Source organism: Chiloscyllium punctatum, chromosome 22 (assembly GCF_047496795.1).
Source record: "Chiloscyllium punctatum isolate Juve2018m chromosome 22, sChiPun1.3, whole genome shotgun sequence".
Lineage (NCBI taxonomy): Eukaryota > Metazoa > Chordata > Chondrichthyes > Orectolobiformes > Hemiscylliidae > Chiloscyllium > Chiloscyllium punctatum.
Genome location: NC_092760.1, coordinates 82,425,622 through 82,448,002, shown reverse-complemented (window position 1 = coordinate 82,448,002; position 22,381 = coordinate 82,425,622). Strand labels below are relative to the sequence as shown.

Here is a 22,381-nt window from a genome sequence, read left to right as displayed (position 1 = left end):
CTGCATTTTGGAAAGGCAAATCAGAGCAGCACTTATATGCTCAATGGTAAGGTCCTAGAGAGTGTTGCTGAACAAAGAAACCTTGAAGTGTAGGTTCATAGCTCCTTGAAAGTGAAGTCGCAGGTAGATAGGATAGTACAGAAGGCGTTTGGTATGCTTTCCTTTATTGGTCAGAGCACTGAGTACAGGAGTTGGGAGGTCATGTTGCAGCTGTACAGGACATTGGTTAGGCCACTTTTGGAATATTGCGTGCAATTCTAGTCTCCCATCAATAAGAAGGATGTTGTGAAACTTGAAAGGGTTCAGAAAAAAATTACAAGGATGTTGCCAGGGTTAGAGGCTGAATAGGCTGGGGCTGTTTTCTCTGGAGTGTCAGAGGCTGAAGGGTGACCTTATAAAGGTTTACAAAATTATGAGGGGCATGGATAGGGTAAACAGAGAGGGTCTTTTCCTTGGTTGGGGGAGTCCAGTACTAGAGGGTATAAGTTTAGGGTGAGAGGGGAAAGATTTAAAAGGAACCTAAGGGGCAACGTTTTCACGCAGAGGGTGGTACGTGTATGGAATGAGCTGCCAGAGGAAGTGGTCGAGGCTGTACAATTCAAACATCTAAAAGGCATCTGGATTGGTATATGAATAGGAAGGGTTTGGAGGAATATGAGTCAAGATTCCAGCACCAATCTAACCTTGACTCTTATCTCCAGCATCTGAAGTACCCACTTCCGCTTAGAGGGTTATGAGCCAAGTACTCGCAAATGGGACTAGATTAGGTGAGGATATCTGGTCAGCATGGATGAGTAGGATTGAAGCTGTACATCTCTATGACTCTATGACTGTAATCACAGTGCTGAACTGGACTCGCAGCCTGCACTCCTGCAGCTGTGAGGCTGTTTGAAGGAGAAATGCAACCTATTGGCAAAGTTAGAGCAATCCACACTGACATGCTCATACACTGATGTGAGTAACACTCGGAACTTGCTCCTGGGTGACCCAATTGCCTGTCTGCAGTGCGGATCTGGCCTTGGAGACAGAAGGTACCTTCCTTACTCCTTGCCCCGTTGGTCCTGGAGTGTGACTATTGAAATACATTTTGTAAAAAACACAATGGTGACTGATCCCAAATAAACAAAAGAAATAGGCGGTCAAAATTTGTCTCTGTTAGTGTTGCAAATCGGGCCATATTGGAGAGATTTGCTGTTTTATAAATGTCTCATATTCAATTCTAGTGACTGAATGGGACTAAGTTTCCAGGTAATGCATATAACAGGCCAAGACCAATTCCTTCCCTGAGGAATTCAACAAACCCAGTACAAATTCTAACTGCTACTGAGCAGTAAATTCAAAATGCTTTTAAGCAAAGGAAAAATGAATACTTACACCATAACCTGGCACATTCAAGGTACATGTTAAAACTAGTGGTAAAGCTGGGTATCAATATCATTCTCAAATCTGACATAAATCTGAAACAGTAGTAAGGAAGTGGAGGAATTGCACTCCAAACAACTTGATTTGGCAAATAGACAAACGATATAAAATTCTACGGTGGACTGCAGTTCTGAATGGAGGAAGAGGTTACTTTAAATCAATACACCCTTACTCCAGTTGTACTTTTAAAGCAGCAAAGGAATAAATATAAAAACAGAAGTTGCTGGCAAATTCTGGCAGCAGCTGTGGAGCAGTAGTAGAGTTAATGTTTCGAGTTCACGAACATTTCTTCAGAACTTTTCTTCAACATTAAAGCCATTTTGCTTCAACGCTGTTCTCTTGTTTCTCTTCTTCTATCAATTTTTTTTTTGTGTGGATCTGCTCCATACTCAAGTTCTTACATAGGAACAGGTGGCAAGTAGCCAGTACCCAGGGGTTGAAATAGGTGTCTGTCAGTCTTTTCTTCCTTTCTGAATGGACCGCTCAATCTTCAAATCTAATATCGATCTTGCTTTTGAACACCTCCTGTGCAGCTGTAGCCTTGCTCTGTTCAATCACCCTACGATCCGTATGTTCTTGCATATGCTGCTCACAAAACAAAACTTTTCACTGTACTTAGGTACATGTGACAACAATAAATCAAATCAAATCAATCGACCAGGAGACTCCCCAGTTCTTACCCCATTGCCATCAGGCGAATTGTAATCACAGGCTGACAATCGACTTATGTTACAAACACAGCTTTCATGTCCAACTCTTCCTGGCATTGGAAGTCAAACTCAAAGATTCTACCTCACACGGAACACTACCACTGTGCTGCAAGATGTCTGAGGCATATTTCAGGAGGCTCATTTACAGAAAATCAATTTGGAACAGGTTGGAAATTGAGAAAGGTGAATGTGAGGGAGCAAATAGAGTTAGACTTACCAAGGATGCACTATCCATAGGCAGTACAGGTGTCAATTAAAATAAGTGGCAGGTGCAAAGGAGTTTCCTTCAGTATGTGTCATCTTGTTGCAGTAAGTTGCTGCTATTTCAGCACAAGGGAGAGACGCTGTCGCGAACTCACACAGCAGGATCAAAATAGAAGGAACTGGAATGACAAATATTACTCACACACACCCACTGCTCTACATATAAGTCATCTTTCAGGATTCTCTCAAACCTTCTGAGGGTAAGCTGCTTTATTCAAATAATTAATACACAACATACTGAGGTTGTTGCTGCTGCTTGACATATACTGGGCAAAATATCTTTACATTTCAAAGAACGCTTTTGTTTTTACCCTAAACAGGTTGGTTTCTACAGACATTTCAGACAGCAGACGGGCATAAGCACAGTACTGGATTCCTAGTTAAGGTGTAGTCATGGAGCTGTTTAACTGGTAAGTGTTTTAGAGCATGGTTGACATTGATGTTGGAGGACAGGAACATCTGCATGCTTGTCTAATTAGAATCGGATGCCAATTTTGCCTAATTACATTTGAATTTGCGTCAGGCGCTGTCTGCGTAACAATACCATGTCTAACTGTGTTGGCTTGACTTATCATGTGCAAACTACAGACTTACACGAGTGCTCCATCCCCTAGAATGGCAAGGCCACAATAAATATCGAAAATGTAGTTTCTGTTGAGGGAGAGGACTCCAGGCCCTTTGGAAATAGACAACTTTATTTAGGGCTGTCCCATTGAGATGTTGCCATCTACTAACTATTTTGGAATCTGCTCTGAGCAGATTCACCTGCAGAGTCAAATGTCATAATAACCCAATGTGCTGATTCACCAGAAAGAGAAGCCTGTAGACATTCAGGATGATTTAGTTTCTTACAAAACAGTTTATGAGATTTGAGCACCCATTGGTAGGATCAGCATTTGATGCCCCATTGCAATTCTCCTTTGAACAGAGTGGCTTGCTAGACATGTCAGGGGGTAGTTTAACATCCCTGGACCTGGAGCCAAATACCAGGAAAACAGGATTTAGAATAGTTAAGTCATTGTTTTTGACTGCTGTGGAAGCAATGGGCCAAAGAAACTTTTTCTGTGCTGTCGATCTCTATAACATCAAGATCTGCTGTCAAGGGCATTAATGAACCAGATGGGTTTTATTTTTAAACCAGGCAATGCCATATGCTATAGATGTCTGTAGATATGTGAAGAAAAAAATGTTTGGTGAAGACAAATGTAGGTCCCTTACCATTACAACCAGATGAATTCATCATGAACAACAGTTATTTTCCTTGGAGCATCGGAGGCTGAGGGGTGACCTTTTAGAGGCTTATAAAATCATGAGGGGCATGGATAAGATAAATAGACAAGGTATTTTCCCTGGGGTGGGTGAGTCCAGAAAGAGCAAGCATAGATCTAGGGTGAGAGGGGAAAGATATAAAAGGAACCTAAGAGGTAACTTTTTCATGCAGAGGATGGTGCGTGTATGGAATGAGCTGCCAGAGGAAGTGGTGGTGGCTGGTACAATTGCAACATTTAAAAAGTACCTGGAGGGGTATATGAATAGGAAGAGTTTAGAGAGATATGGGTCAAGTGCTGGCAAATGGGACTAGGTTAGGTCAGGATATCTGGTTGGAATAGACGAAGTGTCTATTTTCATTCTGTACATCTCTATGACTCTATAACAAACTGGCAGACCAGTTGAACATATACTTTGGATCTGTCTTGTCTAAGGAGGACAGAAACAACCTTCTGGAAACGCTGGGGGATAGAAGATTAAGCATGAAGGAAGAACTGAAGGAAATTCTTATTCAGGAAATGGTACTGGGGAAAGTTCCAGTGGAGGTGGTAGAGGCAAGCACGATAGTGTTATTTAAGATGTATCTAGACAGATACATGACTGGTCAGGGAGCAGAGGGATACAGATCCTTAGAAAATAGCTGATAGGTTTAGATAGAGGTTTGGTGCAGGCTTGGAAGGCCGAAGGGCCTATCCCTGTTCCAGAATTTTCTTTGTTCTAAAACCCAATAAGTCTCCAGCGCCTGATGCTCTGCATCCCAGAGTACTGAAGGAAGTGGCTCTAAAAATAATGGATGCATTGGTGATCATTTTCTAGCATTCTATAGACTCTGGAAGAGTTCCAATGGAGTGGAGGTTAGTTAATGTCACCCCACTCTTTAAAAAAGGAGATAGAGAGAAAATGGGTAATTGCAGGCTGGTGAGCTTGACATTGGTAGTGGGGAAAATGCTGGAGTCAATCGTTAAGGATGTAATAGTCAAGCATTTGGAAAGCAGTGACAGAATCAGCCCAAGTCAGCATGGATTCACTAAATTGAAATCATGCCTGACAAATCTTCTGGAATTTTTGAGGACTTTCAAAAGGCTTTGGACAAGGTTCCACACAGCATCTTAGTGAACTGGTTGGCAGACAGGATACAGAGGTTTGGAATAAATGGATCCTTTTCACAGTGGTAGACAGAAATGAGTGGGGTATCACAGGGTTCGGTGCTGGTACCCCAAGCTGTTCACAATATACATTAACAATTTGGATGAACAAATTGAATATAATATCTCCACATTTGCAGATGACACTGAGCTGGATGGCAGTGTTCGCTGTGAGATTGCTGCTAAGAGGCTGCAGGGTGACTTGCACAGATTGGCTGAGGGGACGAATACTTGACAAATGCAGTATAATTTTAATAAATGCGAGGTTATCCACTTTGGTGACAAAGACAGGAAGGCAGATTATCTGAATGGTGGCATTTTTAGGAAAAGATGAGGTGCAGCGAGACCTGGGTGTTCATGGTGGAACAGTCACTGAAGGTTGGCATGCAAATGCAGCAGGTAGTGAGGAAAGCTAGTGGCATGCTGGCCTTCATAGCGTGAGGATTGGAGTATCACAGTAAGGATATCTTGCTGCAGTTATACAACATCTTGGTGAGGCCAGTATCTTCGGTATTGAGTCCAGTTTTGGGCTCCTCGTCTGAGGAAGGACATTGTTGCTATTGAGGGTGTCTAGCGAAGATTCACCAGACTGATTCCCAGGATGGCAAGACTGATATACTAGGAAAAACTGGATTGACTGGGCTTGTGCTCACTGGAATATTGAAGAATGAGGGGCGATCTCATAGAAACATATAAACCCTGATGAGACTTGACAGGTGAGATGTGGAAAGGATGTTCCCAATGTTGGGGTAGTTCAGAATGAAGGCTCACAGTCTAAGAATAAGGGGGATGCCATTCCAGACTGAGATGAGGAAGAATTTCTTCACGCAGAGAGTTGTGAACTTGTGGAATTCTCTCCCACTGTTGGGGCCAGTTTTATAGATATATTCAAGAGGGATCTGGACGTGGCCCTTGTGGCTAAAGTGGTCAGGGTGTATGGAGAGAAAGTGGGAATGAGATACTGAGAGTGCATGATCAGCCATGATCATATTGAATGGTGGTGCAGGCTCGAAGGGCCGAATGGCCTACTCTTGCAACTATTTTCTATGTTTCTAATGACAGCTTTATGATTACTCCATTACTGAGATTAGCTTCCAATTTGAATCTATTCATGGAATTTATGTCCCACTAGCTGTAATGATGGGATTTGAACATACAAGTTCAGAGCTTTATTGGAAGCCGAATAGATTACTAATCCAATGACATAGTATTAAATGGTTAAACACTGTAAATGTACATGATCTCTGCACATAATATAAGATTAAATCCTGCACGTTACACCTTCTTAGTCAAGAAGACTAAGTGCCCTATTTTCTTGTGTTACTCACAATTAAAACTGTGATAGGAACTTCTCAATTTCTTTTGCATTCGAGTGGTATTGATGAAACTAAGTCACATAGTGTGAGAAGAGTGATTTAGTGTAAGATATAACAGCAAAATCTGTTTATATCTTCATTAAATTCTTGTGTATGCATGGGCTCTCCCTATGCTCTGTTTTTGTCACACTTTGTACGATAATAAATTTCTATATCCTCATTTCTGATTTTAAGTGCTCATGAAAACTATGTCACATGCTCACTTTATCTCTTTCACTTTAAAAGTCAGTTAGCCCAGATGGCTGGACAGTCTCTCCTCATGCAGAGTGATGCCAACAGTATGGGTTACACTCCTGTACGAGCTCAGGTCACCATGCAAGCTTGGCCTTCCACTTGCCTGAGGGCTGGCGACTCTTGCCTTAAACTCACCACAGTAATGATTGGAACGAGGTCAGCCGGGTGGATCTCAGAGAATATGGGTTCTCTGATTGGGGCTGTTAACCCGGTCCAATCAGGCAAACCTAGTGGCAGATATAAGCAGAAGTGTCTGGAGTAACCTGACCTTTGCATTCCTGTATATAGTTATTCTATCGATCTTTACAAACCAGCTAGCAGCAGTTACCAAGCACGCACTCACTCAAGTGTGCACTTGTGCACCTTCAGAAACTGCTTATGCATAACTGGATTTTATTGGCTGTCCATTTTAGTACTAACCATCAAAACATTTTTTTAGGTATCAAGTGATCCCTTGCATTTGAGCTCACAGGTTTCTTTAAAAATTCCATGTCATGGCCCAGTTGGTCCTAGACTTGTTGTTATCCTTGTCTTGTTGTGGTTCTGTTCGCCGAGCTAGGAATTTGTCTTGCAAACGTTTCGTCCCCTGTCTAGGTGACATCCTCAGTGCTTGGGAGCCTTCTGTGAAGCACTTCTGTGCTGTTTTCTCCGGTATTTATAGTGGCCTGTCTCTGCCGCTTCCGGTTGTCAATTCTAGAACAGCCAGGGAATTCCTAGAGGCATGGCACTCATCCACAGACTCTATCAACAAACACATCGACCTGGACCCAATATACCGGCCACTACAGTGGACAGCTCGAACTGACAACCGGAAGCGGCAGAGACAGGCCACTATAAATACCGGAGAAAACAGCACAGAAGCGCTTCACAGGAGGCTCCCAAGCACTGAGGATGTCACCTAGACAGGGGACGAAACGTTTGCAAGACAGATTCCCAGCTCGGCGAACAGAACCACAACAACGAGCACCCGAGCTACAAATCTTCTACCAAACTTTGAATCCTTGTCTTGCGCAAGTGATTGTGAGCAATTCTTTGACCCAGCTTACCGCATTTAAACAGATTCTGTTGTAAATAGTTTTTAATAAACCATCGTTGTGACTGAAAAAAAAATAAACAGAAGTGTCCACCTGCACGCACATAACATGGGTGCTGGGGGAAAAAATAAAAAGAAGAAAAAAGAAAAATAAAAAGAAGAGGACAAGTGTCAATCATCCTGTTTACTCTGAGAGCTGGCTCTGAAGAAGCCAGACCAGTGTCAAAGGCACTCCATGTGTAAATAAAGGGTGACTTGGTGATGGGATAAAAAAAAAAGGAAAGATAAAAAAAAGAAAAAGAAAGAAAGAAAAAAGAAGTGTCCACCTGCTCACACTTTGGTGCTGGGGGAAAAAAATTAGCACTACCGCAGTGAGGCAGTGGTGTGGGGAAATGAAAAAAAAATGTTAAAAAATAAACAGAGGTGTCAGAGGTTCTGTTCACTTCAGGACCTGGCTCTGAGCTAGCTGGGTCAGTGTCACGTACTATGTACATGTGAATAAAATATGATGTAGTGATGGGATACCAATCTTCATGGAGTTATTTCAACCACCCATCAGATCTCTCAAATGAACATGCCAGCTGTGGGACTTTGATGATTTTCACTTTCCTTCTGAACCTTGAGTATTCCAAGTACCTGCCCAGTAGCCATGTAGCAGCCCACTCCACTCTGTGAATACTTTGAGTTCAAGCCTCTTAACTTATCAACAAGCTCTTGCATAAGCAAAATAAAAGACAGAGTCACTTTTGAAGAAATCTGTTCAATGGTGGAGCTGGCCAGGTGACTGCTCAGAGACCCCTCAACCTGTCTCTCACTAACAATTCAATGCCTCTACTCTTCTGTCATTGGTATGTATTCTGTACAAATTCCATACTCACTTTCTCTGCTCATACCATCCCCCTCAGCTGAATTGGGCTGGGTTTACCTTGCTGGGGAGCACTGGTTGAGAAGAACAACTCACTGAGGCTCCTCCAACAGCATCTTTCAAATCCATGGCCTCTCCCATCTAGAAATACAAAGGAAGAAGATTCAGGTTTTGCTTCCCCCTGAGCCATGTGCCATGCAAACTTGGAACTACAATGCTCATTTCTTCACTGTTACTGGATCACAATCCTGAGAAGTCCCAAAGAGCACAGTGGGTGTTCATGCAGTGTGTAGCAGTTCAAGAAGACGGCTAACCATCATCTTCTCTAGGGCGATTAGGCATGGGCAATAAATGTTGGCCAAGTCAACGACACCCACATCCTGTGAACGAATTTTAAAAAAGGAAGTGAATGAATATAGACTGATGTCAAACCATTCACTCCGTCTAAGGTTGTAGTCATAGAGCTCATTCTATGGTAAGAAGTCGGGGAATATGAATGAAATACAAGGTGGTAAATATCTGCATGTCTGTATAATCATAATTGTGTACCTGCTCTGTGAAACTGTGTTTCAGCATGTGTCATGTGTTGTTTGCATAGCAACAACACTGTGCCTAACTTCTCCAATTCACTAATCCTGAATACTTTCCTTGTTGTTAGTATTGCATACCCCACTAAGTAGCAAGTCGGGCGTTTTCACGGACAAGTTGTAACACTTTCCTGTGCTGTTGCTTCCCGCACAGTTATTGGTGCTTCTGCCTGACTTGTTCCTGGCACTGCAGCTAACAGTAGCACAACATTACTGTCAGTCTGCAACTCCTCATTTACCCCAGCCTCCTGGCTGCATTTTTGAAACAACCATTTTCCATTTCCCACTCACCATGGGCCAGACCTGGCTGTGCTCTTGCTCCCTCTGCTGGTGCCTAACAGCTTGATCTCACCTTTGGTTAGAGCCAAACTGAACACTGATTTACTGACTGATTCACTCACTCACTCATTCACTCACTGACACTCACTGACACTCACTGACACTCATTCACTCACTGACACTCACAGACACTCACTTACTCACTCATTCACTCACTGACACACACTCACTCATTCACTCCCTCTCTCACTCATTCAGTCACACACTTGTTCACTCACTCGTTCACACACTCACACACACTCATTCACCCATTCACTCACTCACTCCCTCTCTGCTGGGACTGTTTATATCAAACTCTTTTTGAATTGAATCAGAACAATAATTAGGATAGTTGATTGCAAAGTTGTATCCAACTGTGTAATACAGGGTCTGAATCCGATGTATCGCTAGTCAATAACCCGAGGAACAGTTAGAAGGACACAGAATATACTCTGGGTGGGGATTTAAATGGTCTTCATGAACAGTGGCTCAGCAGCAGCACTATTGCTCAGGCTGGTTGAGTTGGAAAAGACTTAGCTGTTAGATTGGATCTGGTGGTGAGGGAACAATTGTCATTACCAATCTGTATATGTATCTATCCATGACAGTGTTGGTAAGAGTAACCACCTCACAGTCCTTCTGGAGACAAAGCTCCACCTTCAAATTGACAGTGCTCTATACATTTTGAGTGGGCATCCATAATGACTAACAACATTGAATCCATGAAAGGACGTGGACAATCAACGTTTACCTGGCCAGTCACATGAAGGTTGGGAAGCTGCTGGCAGTCACTTTTACCCTCGCTGACACTCTGGGAACTGCCCCACCAACACGGCTATGTTCGAATGCAATCCTGACCACCAGACATAACTTCTTGCCAACATTATTATTTCAGAGACCCCTGGTTAACCCTGATGAAGTTCAGCCAGTGTCTGGCAGAGACCTTTGCTCAGGATAATCGCTGTTGCTCTTCACAATAATATACCATCCTCTATTGTGATCTGGTCTCTCTGGGTCCAAAAATGTTTCAATTCTGGTTGTGATGGCCCTATGGTTTCTCCCATTACGATAGCCTGGTTCAGTTTGGGTAGGACTGGACCTTTCTGTGTCCAAAGTCCAATATTGTCAGCTATGACTGGAAGTGACTCCAGAAAATTTAAAGCCACGACGGACTCTTCCAGTAGTGGCACCACTGGTGATGTATCTGCCAGGGGGAGGTGGCTCAATGCACCCACATTGGCCTCCTGGATGGTGTTTCAACTTGTAATTATTCACACTTAGAATTAGAATCTACAGCTGAATTCACTCTGAAGTTATGGGCAGCACTGCCTTGTCCTTTCTTAAGTCAACTTAGCAGGGGTTTATGGTCTGTTATTATTACAAACTAACCTTACATAAAAGTATTGGCAGAACATCCTGAATGCAAACCTTCCTTCTCTATCTGGGTGTATTTACACTTAGCATCATCCAAAGTGCTGGATGCATACACAATTGGACATTCCTCTCCATTGGGCCACCTATGAGCCAATAAACCCCAATACCATGTGGGTAGGTCCATGTCTGGTGGTGTTTTGCAGGATATCAATACTGGGACGTCCGTCATTTGAGATATATATAGAAATGACTTGGATGAGAATATAGATGGGTGGGTCAGTAAGTTTGCAGACAATGTCAAGATCGGTAGAGTTGTAGAAAGTGTAGAAAATGGTCATAGCATACCAGATCTTGCTTGGGATCATAGTGTGCTAATACCTTAGAGGATCACAGCCGTTTCTTCACTTCCTGGAAAGCATTGCGTGGCTGCATGACCATTTCCAAGGCTGACCTGTTTTTTAAGGACTGATGCAAAGGTGCCAGGTTGGAGGCCAGGTTATATATGAACTTTCCATAATAATTCACCAGCCCAAGGAAAGACATACGCTCCAGTGAGGATTTGGGAGCCGGGACACCATTGATCTTCCAATGGGTATAATCCACTCTTGTTGACTCTGTAGCCAAAGTAGGTCACTTGGGGTACCTGGAACACACATTTTTCCTTTCTAAGGTGTACACCCACCTGGGAGAAAGACCTAAGGACCATGTCCAAGTTCTCTAAGTGCTCCTAATTGGTCTTCCCTGTTATTAGCACATCATCCAGATAAATGGTGCACTGGGGTAAACATGTAAAATGTTCTCCATTGTCCTCTGAAAAATGGCACAGGCTGACAGTACCCCAAATGGCAGTCTCATAAATTGGTGCAAACCCTTATTAATGTTAATTGTAACATACTTCTGGGAATCCTCATCTTAAACGCATGGCTCATGTTCAGTTTTATGAAGGCAGCCCCCCACCCACCCTTGCGAAAAGTAATTTATCATTTGTTTGAAATCGCCACACAGGTGAACAGACTTGTGAGCTTCAAAGTCTGTACGGTGCTGCCCTTCCCCAAATGGGACTGATTTGATAATTCCCTTGCTTTCCAGCTTTCTGATTTCAGCCTCTACTTTTACCCAAATGGCACTGGGTGGGTCTTGCAGACTCATGGGATTACTTCCTGGTCAACATGCAAGTTGACATTGGCTTCTTTGATAGTCCCTGGACCTTCCCAAAAATCTTTTGGATATTTAATTTGGATTTCACTCAAACAGCTATATTTGAATTTTTTAAAAATGATGAGCTAATCTCAGTGAATATTTTTCAACCAGTTTTGCCTCATAAAACCTGGGTCTGAGCCTTTTACTCCAATCAGTGGAAACTGAACCAGCTGCTCCCATAAAGATGGGAACCAAAGTTGTACCCTTAATCTTTAAAGGTTTCCTGTTATAGGGTCTCAGTCTAGCCAAATTATTGCACAAATGAAAGGATTGGAGTCCAGAGCGAATTTTGTTAATGACCGATTCTGCGATCACTGAAATGGCCGCATTGTTATCGACCTCCATTAGAACCGGGTTACCACTTTACCAGATGTTAATTTTGATTGGTTCTGATTTGGATGTTGCTAAGCAATTTAGCTGTTCCAAGCCAGCTGTAGGTGGACTTTCCAGGATGCACACTCTCTAGGATACCAGCCTCTGAGTTCTCTTACTCAACTTAGGTCTAGGATTCTTTTTGTTGTCCCGAGTCGACAACCCGACAGCAACTACGATGATTTGTCAGCCTGGATCCTGAAGAAAATTTTAACTGTTTAGCCAAGGGTTGGCTTTGTTTTGGGATTTTGCTTTGGGCTGACCAAGAGTCCTTCAGTTCAGGATGTGGGAAAGGCTTCAGAAATCTGAAGCACAATGGGACTTAGGAATCCTAGTTCAGGAGTCTGTCAAGGTTAACTTGCAGGTTCAGTTGGCAGTTAGGAAAACCAATGCGATTTTAGCATTCGTTTCAAGCGGCCTAGAATACAAAAGCAAAGATATACGGCTGAGGCTGTATAAGGCCCTGGACAGACAACATTTGGAATATTGTGAACAGTGTTGGCCTCCATATCTAAGAAAGGATGTGCTGGTGTCAGAAGTCTTCCAAAGGAAGGGTACAATACTAATTCTGAAGATGAAGGGCTTATCCTATGAGGAGCAGTTAAATACTGTGTGTCTGTACTTGATGGAGTTTTGAAGGCTGAGGGAGAATCTCATTGAAACTTACAGAATACTAGGAGCCTAGATAGGGTGGCTGTGGAGAGGATGTTTCCACTGGTAGGAGAGACAAGGACTTAAAGGTATAGCCTCAGAGTGAAGGGACAACCCTCTCAAACTGAGATGAGGAGGATTTTCTTCAACCAGAGGGTGGTTAATCTGTGGAATTCATTGCTACAGAAGGCAGTGGAGGCTAAATCCTTGTGTACATGTAAGACAGAGATAGCTTGGTTCTTGATTAGTCAGGCGTTCAAGGATTATGGGGAGAAGGCAGGTGAATGGAGTTGAAAAATATTTGAGCCATGATTGAGTGATGGGGCAGTTTTGATGGGCTGAATGGCCTCATTATGCCCCTGTATAGAACATAGAACATAGAACAATACAGTGCAGAACAGGCCCTTTGGCTCTCGATGTTGCGCTGACCTGTGAGCTATTCTCAGCTGGTCCCCCTACATTCTCCCAAAACCATCCATGTGCATATCTAAGGATTGTTTAAATCTCCCTAAAGTGGCTGAGTTGACTACATTAGCAGACAGGGCATTCCATGCACTTACCATCTCTGTGTAAAGAACCTGCCTCTGACACCTGTCTTAAATTTTTCACCCCTCAATTTGTAGTTATGCCCTCTTGTACAAGCTGACATCATCATCCTAGGAAAACACCTTTCACTGTTTACCCTATCTAATCCTCTGTTCATCTTTTATGTCTCTATCAAATCCCCCCTTAGTCTTCTTCTTTCCAATGAGAACAGACCCAAGTCTCTCAGCCTTTCCTCATAAGACCTTCCCTCCAGACCAGGCAACATCCTGGTAAATCTCCTCTGCACCTTTTCCAATGATTCCACATCCTTCCTGTAATGGGGTGACCAGAACTGTACACAATATTCCAAGTGTGGCCGCACCAGCGTTTTGTATATTTGCAGCATGATATTGCGGTTCCAGAACTCAATCCCTCTATCAAAGGAACCTAACACACCGTATGCCTTCTTAACAGCATTATCCACATGGGTGGCAACATCCAGGGAGCTATGCACATGTATTCCAAGATCCCTCTGCACATCCACACTACCAAGAATCTTTCCATTGACCCAAGACTCTGCCTTCCTGTTATTCTTCCCAAAGTGCATCACCTCACATTTAGCTGCATTGAACTCCATTTGCTACCTCTCAGCCCAATTCTGCAGTTTATCCAAATCCCCCTGCAACCTATAACATTCTTCCAAACTGTCTACTACTCCACCGACTTTCGTGTCAGCTGCAAATTTACTAATCCATCCACCTATGCCTGCGTCTAAGTCATTTATAAAAATGACTAACAGCAGTGGTCCCAAAACAGACCCTCATGGCACACCACTAGTAACTGGACTCCAAGCTGAATATTTTCCATCAACCACCACTCGCTGCCTTCTTTCAGAAAGCCAGTTTCTAATCCAACCTGCTAAATCACCCTCAAACCCATGCCTCTGCAGTTTTTCCATCAACCTACTTCAGATCTGTGTTCACTGGGGAAGACACAAGCAATCTCCCTGAGGTAACAGTGGCTGAAGGACCTGAACTTAAGGGAATTTCTATTTGCCAGGATTTGGTGTTGGAGAGACTGTTAGGTCTGAAGGTTGATAAGTCTCCGGGACCTGATGGCCTGCATCCCAGGGTACTGAAGGAGGTGGCTCGGGAAATCGTGGATGCGCTGGTGATTATTTTCCAGAGTTCAATAGAATCGGGGTCGGTTCCTGAGGATTGGAGGGCGGCTAATGTTGTGCCACTTTTTAAGAAGGGTGGGCGGGAGAAAGCAGGAAATTATAGACCAGTTAGTCTGACCTCAGTGGTGGGAAAGATGCTGGAGTCTATTATAAAGGATGAAATTACGGCACATCTGGATAATAGTAACAGGATAGGACAGAGTCAGCATGGATTTATGAAGGGGAAATCATGCTTGACTAATCTTCTTGAATTTTTTGAGGATGTAACTCGGAAGATGGACGAGGGAGATCCAGTGGATGTAGTGTACCTGGACTTTCAGAAAGCTTTTGATAAAGTCCCACACAAGAGGTTAGTGAGTAAAATTAGGGCGCATGGGATTGGGGGCAAAGTACTAGATTGGATAGAGAATTGGTTGGCTAATAGGAAACAAAGGGTAGTGATTAACGGCTCCATTTCAAAATGGCAGGCAGTGACCAGTGGGGTACCGCAGGGATCCGTGCTGGGACCGCAGCTTTTTACAATATATGTAAATGATATAGAAGATGGTATCAGCAATAACATTAGCAAATTTGCTGATGACACAAAGCTAGGTGGTAGGGTGAAATGTGATGAGGATGTTAGGGGATTACAGGGTGACCTGGACAAGTTAGGTGAGTGGGCAGATGCATGGCAGATGCAGTTTAATGTGGATAAATGTCTGGTTATCCACTTTGGTGGCAAGAACAGGAAGGCAGATTACTACCTCAATGGTATCAAATTAGGTAAAGGGGCTATTCAGAGAGATCTGGGTGTTCTTGTCCACCAGTCAATGAAGGCAAGCATGCAGGTACAGCAGGTCGTGAAGAAGGCTAATAGCATGCTGGCCTTCATAACAAGAGGGATTTAGTATAGAAGCAAAGAGGTGCTTCTGCAGCTGTACAGGGCCCTGGTGAGACCACACCTGGAGTACTGTGTACAGTTCTGGTCTCCAAATTTGAGGAAAGACATTCTGGCTATTGAGGGAGTGCAGCGTAGGTTCACGAGGTCAATTCCTGGAATGGCAGGATTGCCTTACACGGAAAGACTGAAGCGACTGGGCTTGTATACCCTTGAGTTTAGAAGACTGAGAGGGGATCTGATTGAAACGTATAGGCTTATGAAAGGACTGGACACTCTGGCAGGAGGGAACATATTTCCGTTGATGGGGGAGTGCCGAACCAGAGGACACAACTTAAAAATACGGGGTAGACCATTTAGGACAGAGATGAGGAGAAACTACTTCACCCAGAGAGTGGTGGCTGTGTGGAATGCTCTGCCCCAGAGGGCAGTGGAGGCCCAGTCTCTGGATTCTTTTAAGAAAGAATTGGATAGAGCTCTTAAAGATAGTGGAGTCAAGGGGTATGGAGATAAGGCTGGAACAGGATACTAATTAGGAATGATCAGCCATGATCATATTGAATGGCGGTGCAGGCTCAAAGGGCAGAATGGCCTACTCCTGCATCTATTGTCTATTGTCTATTGTCTATTGTAGAACCTTATCAAAGGCTTTACTGAAGTCCATGTATACCACGTCAACTGCCCTACCCTCATCTACATGCTTGGTCACCTTCCCAAAAAACTCAGTGAGGTTTGTGATTCACGACCTGCTCTTGACAAAACCATGTTGACTATCTGAAATCAAATTGTTACTTGCTAGATTATTATAGATCTTATTTCTTATAATCCTTTCCAAAACCTTTCCTACAACAGAAGTAAGGCTCACTGATCTATAATTACCTGGGTCATCTCTGCTGCCCTTCTTGAACAAGGGCACAATATTTGCAATCCTCCAGTCCTCTGGTACTAAACCTGTAGACAATGATGACTCAAATATCCAAGCCAAAGGCTCTGCTATCTCCTCCTTAACTTCCCAGAGAATCCTCAGATAAATCCCATCTGGCCCAGAGGCCTTGTCTACTTCCACTCCTTCTAGAATTGTTAACACCTGTGGGTAACTAACCTCAATCTTTTCTCGTCTAATATCTCATACCTCATCCTTCTCTACAATATTCTCCTTTTCCTGAGTGAACACCGATGAGAAATGTTCATTTAGCACCACTCCGATCTCTACAGGGTCCACACTCAACTTCCCACTTCTGACTTTGACTGGCCCGATTCCTACCCTAATCATCTTTTTATTCTTCACATACCTATAGAAAGCTTTAGGGTTCTCCTTTACTCTATTTGCTAAAGGCTGCTTGTGTTCTCTCTTTGTTCTTCTTAACTCTCTCTTTAAATCCTTCCTAGCTGATCTGTAACTCTCCATCGCCTCATCTGTACCATCTTGCCTCATCAACACATAAGCCTCCTACGTCTTCTTAAGAAGAGATGCAATTTCTGTAGTAAACCATGATTCCCTTACCTTATCACTTCCTCCCTGCCTGACAGGGAAATATCTATCAAGGACATGCAATATCTGTTCCTTAATCCAGCTCCACATTTCCATAGTCTGCATTCCCTGCATTTTGCTACCACATTCCATGCATCCTAATTCTTGCCTAATCGCATTATAATTGTCCTTGCCCCATCGATAACTCTTGACCTGTGGCATATACCTGTCCCTTTTCATCGATAAACTAAACATAACCTAATTATGGTCATTCTCTCCAAAATGCTCACCCACAACTAAATCAAACACTTGGCCTGGTTCATTACCAAACACCAGATCCAGTGTGGCCTCCCCTCTTGTCAGCCCTTCGACGTACTATGCGCTTCTGTACGCATTAGACAAAAACCGATCCATCAGACGTACTAGAGCAATAACATTTCCAATCAATGTTGGGGAAGTTAAAGTCCCCCATAATGACCACCCAGTTCCTTTCACTCCTACCCAGAATAATTTAACTAATCTTTTCTTCCACCTCCCTGGAACTCTGCAGACGCCTATAAAAACCTCCAAGAAATGTGACCTCTCCTTTCCTGTTCCTAACCTCAGCCCACATTACCTCAGTAGACGAGTCCTCATCAAAAGTTGTCTCAGCCACCATTATACTATCTTTGACTAAAAAGGCCACGCCTCCTCCTCTTTTACCGCCTTGTCTGTTTTTTTTGGTCTTGTATGGTCTTATACCTGATGGTCTCTCCTCTCAGTTCATTTCTGAATGTGGCATGTTTTCTATTCATTCTATTAAGTATGGAGTACACAGGAATATGGATTATCAACTTTGAAATTCACTCCATGCCACAGAGTGTTTCCTGTATGGGTTGCTGCTGCACATTCTGCCTTCCTCATCTTTGTCCATTGCTGAGTCAACATTTGACCTGCTGGAGGCAGAGAACCCCAGTATAGCATCCTCTATTAAAAGATCCTTTTTGTTTCCAATGGGAATCTAGGATGGAGAGTATTCGAACATAGAACATAAAAAAGTACAGCACAGAACAGGCCCTTTGGCCCACAATGTTGTGCCGAGGTTTAATCCTAATGTAAAATCTAATAACTTAACCTTCGCACCCCTCAACTCACTGCTATCCATGTGCATGTCCAGCAGTTGCTTAAATGTCCCCAATGACTTTGCTTCCACCACCACTGCTGGCAACTCATTCTATGCATTCACAACTCTCTGCATAAACAACCTACCTCTAACGCTTCCTTTATACCTTCCTCCTAATATTTTCAAACTATGACTTCTCGTACTAGTCAATCCTGCCCTGCGGAAAAGTCTCTGACTATTGACTCTATCTAGTCCACTCATATTGCCCCCAGAAGTCCCATCCAATAAAAAGGTAAATAGTTTCAGTGGGTACCAGTTCATATGTGGGATTTACGGACTGGGGGAGATTGTTTTCCATGGTTGGAATTGTTTCATTTGCGGCCTCTGTTTCGATATTTACAGGGGTGGCTTTTAAAACTTTGGTTGTACTTCAGCCCCACCTGCCTGACCTACGGGCACACAGTGTGGAAGAGGGGTGGTGGCTGACAAGAAGGAAGGTTTCCTCATGTTCCTGCTCCTGCCCTTAGCCAAAAGACATCAACAAGTCCTAATGAAAGGTTCTGACCTGAACCACCAACTCCCCATCTCCTCTGATGCTGCCTGACCTGCTGTGCTTTTTCCAGCTCCATCTTTATCCACTGCGACTCTCCATCATCTGCAGTTCTCATTATCTCCATCAACAGGTCCAAGCAGTGGCCAGGGAGTGAGTCAAAATACCCCAAATCTACCCATAGTTCACAGTTACATCCACACTTGTGTGTCCATTGAGATGCAATTTTCACTGACCTCTAGTGATTGGTGGACACCACAGGAGCTGAAACGCATTATTGCCTTAATGAAGATATTTTGGTTTAGTTTTGATAAGTAAACATTGCAGTTCTGTGCGTTTCTGCTTGGCTTTTGCTTTTTGTTCCTGTGCACCAGCAGGGACTCTCTAACCTGTTGAAGTTTTATTTTTAAGAGTTGATCATCAACTTTGTCCACTGCACTTCAAATGATTATATTTAAGTTGAAACTTGAAACTCCACTAAAGATAAAAGAACACTGTATTACTTCTAATTGTTACATGATTAACTATAATAACACTTAAGGGTTCCATTTCATATCTTGTTTTATTCATGAGTAGAATTATCAATTCAGTTCTCATGACAATTACACTTGCCAAATGCCTTCTGTTCCTTTTGTGAACCTGATTCAGCAGATCTACATGAAGTAGCAACACATCTATGAGAACTAAGGGCAAGTCCTGACTGTTTCTTTACCAAGTTATATTTAGAAGTGAAAGAAAATATTCATTAAGGCAGGGCACAAAACCTGGTGCAGGAACACATCGAAATTCAGAACTGAAGATATCATTCTTTCTCTCTCTCTCTCTGTCTCTCCCTCTCCCTCCCCAAGAGAGAAACACAGAGGGATGAATATTAGTAATGCCTGGCTCTTATGGTTTTCTAACATGATAACGACTTTCAAACAAATCTTGTTTGATGGTCTTGGCAGTATTTGATTGACTTTGTGGGACCATGTAGAAGTATTTGTTGTAACTAAACCATTCGAGATAGAAATGCAATACCGTGTTAATGTGCCTCCCTGCTCGTGTGTCATGTAACCTCCACTTTGAGGTACTCACTGCAGACATCCATCTTACAGACAGCTCAACAAACAGAGAGTACAAATCAGACTGCCACAATGTGAGCTGGGGTTAGAGTGAAGCTGAAATCATGTGTAGAAAAGTTTCTAACAGCGGAGTATGGGAGCTCTGAAAATGGTGAAAAGCCACAGGAAATCACTGAAAAGGAACAGAGAAACAGGCTGCAGCTAAATGACCCAGTAAGACATGATGGTTACAAATGTTCCACCTCTGGGCCCAGTCGAGAAAAACATCTACATGAAATAGACATGGCAGATCTTCCACTTGCAATGAGCAAGATTGTGACAGATTTAATTAACAAGCCAAAGCAAATGCTAATAGCTCGCATTATTATTTTTATTGGAGAGAGGCTGTTTCAACATATATTTCTCTCCAAATCTTTCTATAAAACGGAAACGAAGAATACTGCAGAGACTTTGAAAGGCATGTAGGCTTACTGCAAACTCCAGGTGAACATAACTTTTGAATGGTATACGGTCAATATTAGAACTCAAGGTGAAAAAGACTCCGTTAACATTGTTCACACAATCCTGTGAATTTGCGCCACTGAAAGATGATCTTTTAGAGATTAGAGAGTATTAGGCATGGAAGATTCCACAGTGAGACCACATCTACTGAGAGAGGAGAAATTTACTTTGAGGAAAGGAATCAATATGTGCAGGTTCACTGACATTATGTGCCAGCAACCAGAATATACAGATGGAAGAACAGATCAGGCTTTATATTATGCTGATAGATATTCCAGACAGAAAGGGCAGAAAGATCAGAAAGAAAATGAAGAGGGTTAAATGCTGCAGAAGGTGCCACACAATTTTCCACAGAAGCCAGAAGGAAGCTAAACAAGGAGCTACAGATCATAGAGTCGCAGAATCATACAGTACGGACGCAGATCCTTCATTCCAACTCATCCATGCTAACCAGTCATCCCAATCCAACCCAGTCCTGTTTGCCTGCATTTGGCCCATATCTCTCTAAACCTTTCCTATTCATACACCAATCCAGATGCCTTTAAAATGTAATTGTACCCACTTCCCAGAGGAGGTTTACATGAATGACCCCAGGATGAAGAACTTGTCACATGAGGGGCAGTTGAGGACTCTGCTTCTGTACTCGATGGAGTTTAGAAAGACGAGAAGGGAATCTCATTAAAACTTACAGAATATTGAGAGGCCTGGACAGAGTGGATATGGAGAAGCTGTTTTCATGAGGACGAGAGATTAAGACCCGAGGGCACAGCCTCAGAATGAAGGGGTGACTCTTTGGAACTGAGATGAGGAGGAATTTCTTCAGCCAGAGGGTGGTGAATCTGTGGAAGTCATTACTGCAGAGGCCTATGGAGGTGAAGTCAGTAAGTGTATTTAAAACAGAGACAGATAGGTTCTTGATTAGTAAGAGGATTAAAGTTTATGGGGAGAAGGCAGTAGAGTGGGGTTGAGAAACATATCAACTATGATCAAGTGGCGGAATGGACATGATGGGCTGAATGGCCTAATTCTGCTCCTATATCTTATGGACTTATGACTTATGATCAACAATCCATTTCTCTGCTTTACTTTTAATGTCTCACTATCTTTGAGTTCTCTTTCCACCTATCCAATTCACTCATTACCTTCACCCCATCATAGGCTTAAATATCATTTTTCCTAGTTACTAGCAGACCTGAAGAAGGATCGCTGGTCTTGAAACATTAATTCTGCTTTTTCTACATACCCACTGAGTTTCTCCAGCAATATCTATTTTTGTTTCAAATGGCCAGCATCAACAGTTCTTTGTTTTAATTTAAACTTTAGGATAGTTGGATTGCTTGATTGTGATCATTATTTAAGATAAAATAAACTCACACCAATTTGCATCAATGAAAAAGAAAACAAAAACCTACTTAGTACAACAAACCTGATCTTTAACGAATGGAAAGATGAATTATTACTTAATAATCTGCCAATTTAAACTGTACTCCCTTTAAATCCATACACCGTACACATTCATTCACAAATAGGATGAACACAACAGAAAAGACAGTCTGTTTAGCAAGAGTATCGTGTTGAAAAGGAACAAATTATATGGATCAAGAGTTCAGCTGACAAAAGTGGGACTAGGTGACTTCCTCAAAGTTCCTTTGATTCTTAGTGCTGATATTCCATTGGGGGTACCTTCAGCAATCCTCAAATCAGTAACTAGGAGAAGGTGAAGACTGCAGATGCTGGAGTTCAGAGTCGAAAAGTGTGGCGCTGGAAAAGCACAGCAGGTCAGGCAGCATCCGAGGAGCAGGAGAATCGACGTTTCGGGTATAAGCCCTTCATTAGGAATGTGGAGGGGGTAGGGGATAAAGAGTGGGTTGGGGATGGGGCTGGGGTAAGGTAGATAGGAAGGCAATAGGTGGATGTAGATGGAGAGTAATTGTGATTGGTCTGTGGGGAGGGTGGAGCGGATAGTTGGGCAGGACGGCACAGTGACTCAGTGGTTAACGCTGCTACCTCACAGCGCCAGGGACCCGGGTTCGATTCCCACCTCGGGCAACTGTCTATGGGGAGTTTGCTCACTCTCCCCATGTCTGTGTGGGTTTTTTCTTCCCAAAAAAAGTACAAGTTAGCTGCATTAGTCATGCTAAATTACCAATCGTGTTCAGGGATGTGTAGGTTAGGTGCATTAGTCAAGGGTAAATGTCAGGGAATGGGTCTGGGTGGGTTACTCTTCAGAGGGTCAGAATGGACTTATTGGGCCAAATATCCTGTTTCCACACTGTAGGGATTCTATGAAG

At 43.0% G+C, this 22,381-nt stretch overlaps 1 protein-coding gene across 2 annotated transcripts in view; it reads right to left on the bottom strand.

Annotated features, from left to right (window-relative positions):
- LOC140493816 (uncharacterized) overlaps window positions 1-22,381 on the bottom strand; it is a 91,397-nt gene that overhangs the window by 50,072 nt on the left and 18,944 nt on the right. Inside the window, exon 3 of one of the 2 annotated variants that reach the window (XM_072592726.1) lies at window positions 8,332-8,459. The exons of the other annotated variant lie outside the window; for it this stretch is intronic. Coding sequence (XP_072448827.1) covers window positions 8,438-8,459 — 22 coding nt within the window. The 3' untranslated portion in view covers window positions 8,332-8,437. The remainder of the gene's footprint in view (window positions 1-8,331; window positions 8,460-22,381) is intronic. 2 annotated transcript variants of the gene reach the window in all.